Here is a 12,285-nt window from a genome sequence, read left to right as displayed (position 1 = left end):
TAGGGCCATGGACTAAGGGAGTATAGGATATGACATACATGTGTTCCTCCACCTTGCCACCCCTATCCCAATCATGACTTTGCCCTGTTTCAGCCATTTCACTGGCCTATCTTTGCCAGTGGAATGGCTCCACCATGGGGTTTTCTAACAGCTAGTGGAGTTCCACCAGCATAGATGCCATACCAGAAGCATATCTGGTTTAATGGCACCACAGGATGGGGGGGAAAGGTGGCAATCCTACTGTCGTCACATTTTCTAAAATTAGAATGATCTACAAGCAAAACACCCAGATCTTTGCAATGGAAACCAACCTCAGGGAAAACTGAACACCACTCAGTACAGGCCAAGTCTTGCTTTAAAGGCATATTGTCTTTGGAATGTATTCGTACAAGACTTCACCCTGTGAAAACAGAGATGTGAAGCAGAAAATCTTGTTCTTGTAAAGACAAATATTTAACATGATGGTTTTATTGCTGTGTGAGGTTGTGGCATCACACAAGGACAGAGAACTCTGTGCCTTTGGAGACTGCAAATAACACCTGGAGGGTGGCTTCTGGTGGCAAAACATGGGGGACAGGGTTAAACCCCTTTTCTCCATATGAAAGGTCCAATCTAGATCAGTGCAGTTGGTTCTCATTTTATAATTAGGTGTGGCTAATCTGAAGCACACCAAAGCTATTTAAACAGAATATTAACATAACATTTGTTTGACCCCAGAACCACAAACAAGATGGAAGGCTAGTAAAAAAAGAAAAAAAAAAAGGAATTTCTGGCCCCAAAAAAGCATACTTGATCAGTAGGCTGACATTTTAGTCCTGATTTGCTTCTCCTGCAACAACTATTTTCTGAGGCATTTCTATAGAGTCAGTTTAGTTATACTCTGAAGAAAGATGCCAAGAAAAGACAACCAGTCTGTCTAAAAGAGCTCTTAGTCTTTTCTTCATTGTCTAAAACCATTTTCTTATTAAAGCTTCATTAACATTTACAGTATAGTCCTTATGCATATCTACTCAAAAGTAAGCCCCACTGAGTTCAAAAGGGCTTACTCCCTAGCAAATGTGTTCAGGGCTGTAGCCTTAGGCCACAACCCTATACACTCTTACCTGGAAGTAAACCCCTTTAATTGAGTAACTTCTGAGCAGGCATAGATAGGATTGCACTGTAAGGGTACAATCCTATGGGCAGTTTCAACACACACACAATTTTTTAATCTGTGACCACAGATTTTGCCCTTGGCCATGCACATGGAAGGTCTGGGAGAAGGGTTCGTCTTAGAATATGGTGTTAATATAAATAGCCCTAAATGAGAAAATAATTTTGATCAATCTATTGAACTTCCCCAGCTATGTTTAAGGGGCACACAAAGAATGAGCTTTAAAAAGAAAGTGTTTTAAAATATTGTGCTGCTTCACATAATTTAAGAAACCTTTAAGATGGCATGCATACACTTCTTCAGTCTGGAATGCAGCACTATAATCTTGACATTCGATCTCGTTAAAGCTTGTTATGCCATAAATTCCATAGCCAGAAACAAATATCACATATACAATTAGGTAATAGTTGTGAAAGTCGTAAGCTGATATCTGATATGTTGAATGAATTATGTATTTTTCTGTCATCAGGTATCTTACAGAATAAGGAGACTAGCAGTTTCATACGATGATCTAGAATAATTCCATAACATCTTGTAAAACTGTCTCTAATTTTATTACAGTCTAAGTGATCTTGGCATAACGCTGGACAGCAGACATTACATGGCTTACCAGGAGATGTCTAGCTAATAGGCTGCAGAGTACAGTTACTGTAGAATCTGGTAACTAGATTCACTGTTACTTAACTTAAACATAATTCAATATATGGTTTTTGTATGCAAAGGAAGCTATTTATTCGACATTAAGGGGGAAATCCTAAGGCTGCTAGACAGCAGCTAGACAGCCATAGGATGTGTCGTTTTCCAGAAACTGACCTCGGAGCCCAAGCTCCGAGGTCAGTTCCCGGAGAACTGACCTCCCCCCACTTCTGTGCTGCCTCGGAGGCAGCGCGGAATAGCCCCATCCTCCACGCTCGCAAGAAGATTGTGGGGCAGCCAGAAAGGGGCGTGGCTGGGGGCGTTCTGGGGCGCAGAGAGCATAACTGCATGTATGACCCTGTCGCACAGCAGCCTCCTTGCCTGCTCTGTGCTCCTGCAGCTCTTCAGCCACAATCGGCTGTCTAGCCAAAAATGTAGGGCAGGAGAAGCGTGGAGGGAATGATCCCCTTCGTGCTTCTCCTGCCCTGCATTGGATAGGCAGTCGCCTCTGAGTTCAGAGGCGGCTGCCTATCTCGATAGGATTGCACCCTAAATTATAGTAAATGCTTTTAACTGTAACGATTTCATGTGAAATTGCTTTGATAATCTATTGTTTGATAGATTCTTAAGCAGCAAAACTAGTCCTAAATGTTTTCCTTTGCAAAATGGACAAGGGGGGGGGGTCCTTTTTCTCCAATTGTAATTCAAGTTTTGGAGATCAAATTAACTGATCCTAAATATATGATATGGCATTTATGGGCCACTGAAAATCAAATGGGCTTTCTTCCAGGTAGAATGTTTATGACAGAAATGCCAGATATCAACTATCCTTCTGGCTGTGCACTCACTGCAGCCTTGTGGGAACTGAAGTCACCAGGAGTGCTCTGGCTGACAGGCTTCAGTTTCAGTTTTGAGGAGTAGGACATCTTCTTTTGAAGGCTCACGTTTTGGGAACTAAAATATCCACTTTCCATGATCTGTCAGTTTTGATTGGCTGCCATTCAAGAAACAAGGCACATGGATTTTGTGACGATGACTTGCAGTAGTATTGTACATCTGTATTTTGAACTCTGAAGGCTTAAAATAATGTGTTTTTTCCTAAACTGATTCTTGATTGGGTTTAATTATATATATTTACTCCAAGAACTTTAGGCATTGAATACATTTCAAGAATAGTATGTGACAGAAAGGGCAAAGTTAGAAAAAATGGGCATAGAAACCTTATTGCACACCAAAAATATATACTATTATACAGAAGAAGCTACATTTTCTTTTTTACACACCTTGGTGGCATTGTTTAGGAGGTAACATAGGCAGTATGGGAGAAAAAATCAAGTTGGTCTGTAGACACAGAGCATGGGATCTAATTTCTGTGGGTATGTCATTGGGGAAATTTCATCATAAAATTATTGCTGTGTCAGGAGATGACTGGACGTTACAACATCATATGAGCCAACAATGTGATGTGGCTGCAAAAAAGGCAAATGCTATTTTGGGCTGCATTAAGAGATGCACAGCTTCCAAATCCCAAGAAGTTCTAGTTCCCCTCTGCTCAGCACTGGTTAGGCCTCATCCGGAGTACTGTGTCCAATTCTGGGCACCACACTTTAAGAAAGATGCAGACAAACTGGAAAAGGTTCACAGGAGGGCAACAAAGATGATCAGGGGACTGGAAACAAAGCCCTATGAGGAGAGAATGAAAGAACTAGGCATGTTTAGCCTTGAGAAGACTGAGAAGAGATATGATAGTGCTCAAATACTTGAAAGGTTGTCACAGAGAGGAAGGCTGGGATCTCTTCTCGATCACCCAGACCAGAGTGCAGGACATGGAATAATGGGCTCAAGTTAGAGGAAGCCAGATTCCGGCTGAACATAGGGATGTACGAAAGGTACTTACCTTTCCGCGGATTATGCTGATGCTGGGGGGGAGGCGCTCCGTTCCTCCCCCCCAGAATCCTGGCCGGCCGGCTCCGCTCCGCAGGGATTCTGCGGAGCCGTCGGCCGGCTCTGCCAGCAGGCAGACATCTGGCCGCTGGCTAGCAGGGACGCAAATGGCGGCGGCCATAGCTGCCACCGTTTGCATCCCTGCAGTCAACCATGATAGGCTATGTAAATATTTATGTAGCCTATAACGGCTGATTTAAAAAAAACACCCCCCCCCCCGCGCGTATGCAAATGGCGGTGGCCATGGCCGCTGCCATTTGCGTTCTTTATTTTGTCACGTCTTAGTCTACGTAAACATTTACGTAGATTAAGATGGCGAAAATAAGGGGAACGCAAATAGCGCTATTTGCATTCCCCTTATTTTCGCCGTCTTAGTCTAGATAAATGTTTACGTAGACTAAGACTTGCCAAAATAAAGAACGCAAATGGCGGCGGCCATGGCCGCTGCCATTTGCGTACGCGCATTTTTGGGGTTTTTTTTAAAGTCAGCCGTGATAGGCTACGTAAACATTTACGTAGCCTATCACAATGTTTTTTTTAAATCTAGCCGTGATAGGCTACGTAAATCTTTACGTAGCCTATCACTTTTTTTGTTTTTTGTTTTTTAACTGGAAATGGCGGTGGCGGCAGCTGGTCAGAAGACCAGCCACCGCAGCCACCGCCGCCGAACCGCTGCCGCAGCCGGAGCCGCCACCGCCAGGAAGATCCGCCCCAGGTAAGTCTCGTCCCGGGGGGGGGGGGGGGGGCAGACCGTTCCGCCACCGATTTCGGCAGGCCGAATGTGCTGGCATTCGGCCTCCCTGAGATCCGTGGTGGAATTCTCTGACATCCCTAGCTGAACATCAGGAAAAACGTCCTGAGTGTTAGAGCAATACGACAATGGAACCAATTACCTAGGGAGGTAGTGGGCTCTCCCACACTAGAAGTATTCAAGATGAAGCTGGACAGCCATCTGTCAGAGATGCTTTGACTTGGATTCCTGCATTGACCAGGGGGTTAGACTCGATCGTCTTATAGTCCCCTTCCAACCCTACTATTCTATGATTCTACATCATGGCAATCATACATGCATAATGACATTTCTTGTAAGTTGCCAGTGTCTCAAACCAGGACTCCCAGGAGTCAATTACTTTTGTCTGTGTTACTCCATAACTTGCCAAGTACATAGATGGTGCTATATAAATAATTTTTAAACCCTGCTCTTTATCAATATACCCTCCCCGCAAAGCAAGTCTGAAGAGCAAACAGAAATGTATATGTAATTTTTTTTTCTTGCATGCTCTTTTAATGGTTTGGCTAAAAGCCAAAAAGAGTGGTTCTTTCTTGTTCTGAATTGACAGCAAAATTAGATTTGCAGGATAGGTCTTGGCTCCAGTACAAATATGCCTGGGAGAACCACCCATATATAAAATACAATTTGAACAGAAGATAGATGCTAACATCTGCCATGGAGCACTGAAATCAGTATTTTGTCTTAGGAGTTTGTAAAAGTATTGTCATTGCACGTACCTGTAGCATGTTCAGACACAGATGTCCCAGACTTCCAGATGAGTGTAGGTAGCTGTACCAAGGGAGAGAAAACAAATTACTTTGAGCAAGGTTTTCAGGATCTTTCCTCCAGACAGTTTTTCTTTTATCTGCCACTTAAATCATTCCTACAAACAAACAAACAAACAGTATCTGGACAAGCCTGCAGATATGGGAATGATAAAGAAATATTTATCACTTCAGTAAGTGCTGTGCCAAGAAGGGTGATATGATCATGTGGCATGGAGGAAATGCAATCTAGAATGAAAAAGTAAAAACACAGGGAGGAAGGTAGCCCAATATTGATAGGATAGTCCTGCACATACTTGAATGTGCACACACTTTCCAATCTTGCATGACACTCTGCAGATGATAGTCTGAAATGGCATTAACACAGACCTTATTATTAATCTGGTTAATTTGGTGAGAATGTGATATCAAACTTCAGTGTTTGGATTGGGATGCAAGATAAATAGTAATCAGATATCATTTTTATTTATTATTTCTCTTGCATGCTGACCCAAACATCAAAAGTTCTATTTTTATTAACCTAAATGAATCACATGAATATTACACTATAGATTACCTACCAACACAGCTAGTGAATAGTGAATGAATGAATTTCATTCATTCATTATTCATTAAATTTCCAGAGGAAAGAAATGGTGGTTCAGCTATTAAATAAGGATGGCAAGATGATAACAGATGACAAAGAAAAGGCAGAGGTGCTCAATTCCTACTTTGGCTCAGTCTTCTCCCAAAAGAGGGTTTATGACCCCCCTGGCAAAGGCGAAGTACAGGCTGAAGGGGCAAGATTGCAGCTTGAGATCGATAGGAATATGGTCAAGGAACACCTAATGACTTTGAATGAGTTCAAATCTCTAGGGCCAGATGAACTCCATCCTAGGGTAATAAAGGACCTGGCAGAAGAACTCTCAGAACTGCTGTCTATTCTCTTTGAGAAATCATGGAGGACAGGGGAAGTGCCAGACAACTGGAGGAGGGCTAATGTTAGCCCTATCTTCAAAAAGGGCAAACAGGAGGAACCTGGGAACTACTGACCAGTCCGTCTGACATCAATCCCTGGGAAAATTCTGGAGCAGATGATAAAGCAATCCATCTGTAAGCACCTCAAAAACAATGCAGTGATTACTCTCCAAGCCAGCATAGATTTGTCAAGAACAAATCCTGCCAGACGAATCTGATCTCATTTTTTCATCAAGTAACCTCCCTCATGGACTGTGGGAATGCTGTGGACATAATATACCTTGACTTCAGCAAAGCTTTTGACAAAGTGCCCCATGATATCCTGATGAGCAAACTAGCTCAAAGTGGGCTAGATTTAGGTGGATCCCCAGTTGGCTACAGAATTGGACTCAAAGAGTGCTTATCAATGGGATGTTCTCAAACTGGGGAGAGGTAACAAGCGGGGTACCGCAGGGCTCAGTCCTGGGCCCAGTGCTCTTCAACATTTTTATTAATGACTGGAGGAGGAGGTGCAGGGAATGCTGATCAGATTTGCAGATGACACAAAATTGGGTGGGATAGTTAAACTTTGGAAGACAGAAACAAAATTCAAAGTGATCTGGATAGACTGGAGCGCTGGGCAGAAAACAACAGAATGACATTTAATAGGGATAAATGCCAAGTTCTGCACCTAGGAAAAAGAAACCCAATGCACAGTTACAAGATGGGGGATACGTGGCTCAACCACACTACAAGCGAGAAGGATCTTGGAATTGTTGTCAATCACAAGCTGAATATGAGCCAACAATGTGATGTGGCTGCAAAAAAGGCAAATGGTATTTTGGACTGCATTAATAGAAGCACAGCTTCCAAATCCCGGGAAGTACTACTTCCCCTCTACTCAGCACTGGTTAGGCCTCATCCGGAGTACTGTGTCCAGTTCTGGGCACCACGTTTTAAGAAGGATGCAGACCAACTGGAGAGGGTTCAGAGGAGGGCAACAAAGATGATCAGGGGACTGGAAACAAAGGCCGATGAAGAGAGACTGAAAGAACTGGGCATGTTTAGCCTTGAGAACCAAAAACTGAGGGGAGATATGATAGCACTCTTCAAGTACTTGAAATGTCACAGAGAAGAAGGCTGGGATCTCTTCTCGATCACCCAGACCAGAGTGCAGGACATGGAATAATGGGCTCAAGTTAGAGGAAGCCAGATTCCGGCTGAACATAGGGATGTACGAAAGGTACTTACCTTTCCGCGGATTATGCTGATGCTGGGGGGGAGGCGCTCCGTTCCTCCCCCCTAGAATCCTGGCCGGCCGGCTCCGCTCCGCAGGGATTCTGCGGAGCCGTCGGCCGGCTCTGCCAGCAGCCAGACATCTGGCCGCTGGCTAGCAGGGACACAAATGGCGGCGGCCATAGCTGCCACCATTTGCATCCCTGCAGTCAACCATGATAGGCTATGTAAATATTTATGTAGCCTATCACGGCTGATTTTAAAAAAACAAAAAAAAACCCACGCATATGCAAATGGCAGCGGCCATGGCCGCTGCCACTTGCGTTCTTTATTTTGTCACGTCTTAGTCTACGTAAACATTTACGTAGACTAAGATGGCAAAAATAAGGGGAACGCAAATAGCGCTATTTGCGTTCCCCTTATTTTCGCCGTCTTAGTCTACGTAAATGTTTACGTAGACTAAGACGTGCCAAAATAAAGAACGCAAATGGCGGCGGCCATGGCCGCCGCCATTTGCATACGCGCATTTTTGGGGTTTTTTTTAAATCTAGCCGTGATAGGTTACGTAAATCTTTACGTAGCCTATCACTTTTTTTGTTTTTTAACTGGAAATGGCGGCGGCGGCAGCTGGTCAGAAGATCGGCCACCGCAGCCGAACCGCTGCCGCAGCCGGAGCCACCACCGCCAGGAAGATCCACCCCAGGTAAGTCTCGTCCCGGGGGTGGGGGTGGCAGACCGTTCCGCCACCGATTTCGGCGGGCCGAATGCGCTGGCATTCGGCCACCCTGAGATCCGTGGTGGAATTCTCTTACATCCCTAGCTGAACATCAGGAAAAACGTCCTGAGTGTTAGAGCAATACGACAATGGAACCAATTACCTACGGAGGTAGTGGGCTCTCCCATACTGGAGGCATTCAAGACAAGGCTGGACAGCCATCTGTCAGGGATGCTCTGACTTGGATTCCTGCATTGAGCAGGGGGTTGGACTCGATGGCCTTGTGGGCGCCTTCCAACCCTACTATTCTATGATTCTATGAAATTATATTTAGCTGACCTATTTACTCCATATATAATGCAGCAATAAAGCAAAATGAGTTTTTAAAATTCAAATACATGCCAAACATTGTATTTCTTTATGTGAGCACTTACGATAAGTCACTATGTTTTTAAAGAAACATAAGTCTGTAAATGTTTAAACTTTGTATCTTCAGACTCTAGAAAATAACAGCCCAATTATAGTGACTCTTAGATAAATGTTGCTTCACTCAAAATCTTAACTAAAACATGTAGGGTTTAGAGATTTGTTTGACTATAAAGGCTTTTGACCCTTCATTACAACATCATTCCACATTGGATTCTGTGTACTATTTCTAAATAGACCACAGCCATATCCAGCAGTTATTGGGATTTGGTATTGGGAGAAACCAACAGCTAAATGTACTTGCATCCCACTGTTGCTGTCACCCGTGTGAACTTTAAGATTGTGGCCTATGTGTTTTGAAGTGGGTCTTTTAACGCGAGCCCTTTGAGAAATGGAAGTCCTTATAATTGTACAAGATGAATCCTAGTTTTGCTTGGCTGTAGTTGTCCAAATGTGAAATGTTAAATCATGCAATTTCCAACCTTTTCTCATTGCCAACTTGGGGCCCAATCCAGTTCACTGTGCAGCACCACGTCCAGAGAATATTCATGGGGCATGAGCCTGCTTTTCCCCCTTCCTCCGCTGGCATGCACAAAGAGGCACAGGCTGTTGTTATAAGGAATGAGAGGCCTGTGTGTGCCTCCCCTGAGCCTTGGACCTTATATTCCTTAACCAAGGGAAAGAGGAGGCTGAATACAGGAGATGTGCACGTCTCTGATTCCCTGTAATACTGCTTTAGTTTTACACATGCATCCACATCTCAGGCAGGAACAAAGCTGTTATGCCCTATAGAGATTTCTCTGTACGTGGGTACTGCCACTTCCAGTGGACCAGACTGAGCCCACATATGCATTGATTGGTCCCTTGATTAGGAAAATTACTTAAATTTTAAAATTTGCATAATTTAACTTTAAACACGTTTAACACTATAAGCATGACACGCCACCATAAATCTTTGAGATTATTTATTTTTATATCCCACCTGTCCTCCATTGTGAAACTTAAGGTGGCTACATGTGCTTCCCAGGTGGTCTCCCAAGCACTGGCCAGACCCAGACCTGCTTAAGGTGGCTGCCTCATCTGCCTTCAGACCATGCTTTGGCAAGTGTTAAACAGTTGGGAGAACCACAGGTTATCCTATGGTTGTGTCTTTCTGCTAGTAGGAAGGACACCACTAGTGGACTGAATTTCCCTCCCCCCTGAAGTCCCCCTTGTGCCCACCAAATCTGGTCCAGAGTTGGGGGACCATCTAGAGCAAATCTGGGGGTAAGGGGGCTGCCGAGGGAAGGGAAGTCCCATAGCATGAGCAGAAGTCTGGTTGTGTAACATTAAAGGTAAAGGTGTCCCCAACCAGTCGTGTCCGACTCTGGGGTGCGGTGCTCATCCCCATTTCTAAGCCGAAGAACCAGCGCTGTCCGAAGACGCTTCCGTGGACATGCGGCCAGCATGACTGAACACTGAGGTGCACGGAACGCTGTTACCTTTCCCACCGAGGCGGTACCTATTTATCTACTTGCAATTTCTTGCTTTCGAACTGCTAGGTTGGCAGAAGCTGGGACTGAAGACGGGAGCTCACTTCGTCACGCAGCACTCGGGTCTCGAACTGCTGACCTGCTGACCTTCCAGTCTGCAGTTCAGCGTCTTAACCACTAAGCCACCACGGCCCCCCATGTGTAACATTAGATTTAGCCTATTTCAACGATATAGATATATAACGATAGAGTGTGCAGTTAATTTTTCATTAGAAAGATCAAATGGAAATTCATGGTAGCAAAGATTGTAGCCCCATACTAATTTGCTATAAATTATTCTGCTGGTAATTGATGTGCTAATGACTGAGCACAAAGCATGATGGAAGAGATCAAGTCATGTGACACAAACGGCTCTAAGCCTAATGTCTGCTGCCCAGTGATCCTTCAAATCTTTCTTATGTTCATATACAGAAATCCTGTCCCTCTCAGCTCCCACTTCCACAGTTCCCCAGTTCTGAATAATGGACAGTTTTCTTGTTTTCAAAGCACAAGCACAGATAGTTGCTAGAAGAGCTCTCTCTGTGACCCTTTCTACTCCAGCAATATATGTATTGGTTAGATGAGGTGTGGTAACCTCCCTGTGCTAGCAACAGAAATTTTTGCACCTAAAATGAAAAATTAAAATGCTTCCAGTCTGTTTGTATGGCACAGAGAGTTGGAGGCAAGATTGCTTTGGAATCTGCTGCCTGAAGCAACAGGATTACCATAGGAAGCAACCTACCATTCAAAGTCCTTCCAGTCCATATAGATTGCTGGGTACGTCCCCTATTACCACGTCCAAAAGGGATAAATTACTCTGGAAGAAACTACTCTGCTTTGAATCTTATAACCTGACTACAGTGATTTCTTTGAAACAAATCAAGATATGAAAACCAAATATGATATGAAACTGCCTTATACAAACTCAGACGATTGCTCCATCTAGCCCAGTATTGTCTACTTTTAGAGCCAAAACAGACATTACTTTAAATCCGCATCTAGCAGTTATGTCTTTTTCTTTCATTTGTACTCTAGAGTAGACACAGGGGCCTCAGTCCCCAAGGTTCAAACCTGGATTGGACCGCATGCCTACTCTACAATACAAATGAAAAAAGACATAGCTGATAGATACAGATTTAAAGTAATGCCTGTTTTGGCACTGACAGGCAATTGTTCTGCCCAGACTTGAGCAAAGCTCTTTCCCAAAGACTTGCTATATGAAATTCTTTGTGGTAAATTAACACAAGACAAATGCACTGGTGATAACCTTACAGGAGCAGGCACTGCCCGTCTGCACTTTTCCTTTGGGTGTCACAGCAGGGATGGTTGGGCTTTCTGGGCTCTGCCCCGAAAAACAGCAAACGTGGGGAGATGAGAGGTACCGAAAGCAGGTTTTTGATGGCCCTTGGGCAAGCCCCCCTCAATGGGCCCCCTCTCTCAGCGAGTCTGCTTCTCACCACCACTGTCACCAGCCGCTTTTGGTCCTCACCCTCTTTCTCATCACTGCTACTGCTGGCTCGCTTGCCAAGCAGAGAGCCAACGTGCAAGTGGTCAGCGGCATCTGTGGCTGCTCCTTCCCACCACCACCTTTGCCTGAGCCAGAGGCGCCCTGCTGGGGTGTGGGCCCTTGCCAGGTGCTCGCCCATAACGCTGGGCCTGGCTGCTCCGAAGAGCAACCTCTGCCCCCCATTACTCACCCCTCACAGCTCCCTCCCTCCCTCCCTCCCTCCCTCTCTCTCTCTCTCTCTCTCTCTAGGCACCCTGGAGGATTGGGCCCAGTGTGCTACCCGGAGAGCGCGCGTGAGACTGCGAGAGGAGGAGGAGCCTGACCCCTCCTGCTCACGCTTGCGAGCCCTCTCGCTCTGGGCGGGGCAGCGCGAAGGACTGGGGTCAGCGGGGCCGAACAGAGAAGCGAGAGACGAGCGCGCGAGCGGGGCCCGCAGCAGCGGCTGCTCCTCACAGGAAATCACGGCTTCCTCCCACCCGCTCGTCTTCTCTTTCTCTCGCTGGGCCTTGCGGCTGAGAGGATTGAGCCTAGCGGGGCGGGGGGGGTGTCCTCGCGAGCCAGGCCTGCCTGCCGGCTGCTGCTCCTCCTCCTCCTCGTTGCCCCCACCCCATAATCGATAACCCCGCCCCGCTCCGGCCGCTCCGCCCCGCCTCGCCTCGCCCCG

The 12,285-nt window shown here is 45.5% G+C and overlaps 1 protein-coding gene across 2 annotated transcripts in view; it reads right to left on the bottom strand.

Annotated features, from left to right (window-relative positions):
* LOC146339813 (uncharacterized) overlaps positions 1-12,274 on the bottom strand; it is a 44,304-nt gene extending 32,030 nt beyond the window's left edge. Inside the window, exons 1-3 of one of the 2 annotated variants that reach the window (XM_084810287.1) lie at positions 11,387-12,274; positions 5,243-5,294; positions 312-400 (exon numbers count right to left, since the gene is read on the bottom strand). In XM_084810287.1, the coding sequence (XP_084666413.1) occupies positions 356-400; positions 5,243-5,294; positions 11,387-11,760 (471 nt within the window). In that variant the 5' untranslated portion in view covers positions 11,761-12,274 and the 3' untranslated portion in view covers positions 312-355. The remainder of the gene's footprint in view (positions 1-311; positions 401-5,242; positions 5,295-11,386) is intronic. The other variant, XM_084810286.1, reaches the window with a different exon arrangement.
* Positions 12,275-12,285: the final 11 nt, after the last annotated feature.

Source organism: Heloderma suspectum, chromosome 7 (genome assembly GCF_057233095.1).
Source record: "Heloderma suspectum isolate Gila_16-S chromosome 7, 16-S_ref, whole genome shotgun sequence".
In the NCBI taxonomy this organism is placed as follows: Eukaryota; Metazoa; Chordata; class Lepidosauria; order Squamata; family Helodermatidae; genus Heloderma; species Heloderma suspectum.
Note: the sequence above shows the minus strand (reverse complement) of the source record. Positions and strands in the feature narration are given on the sequence as shown.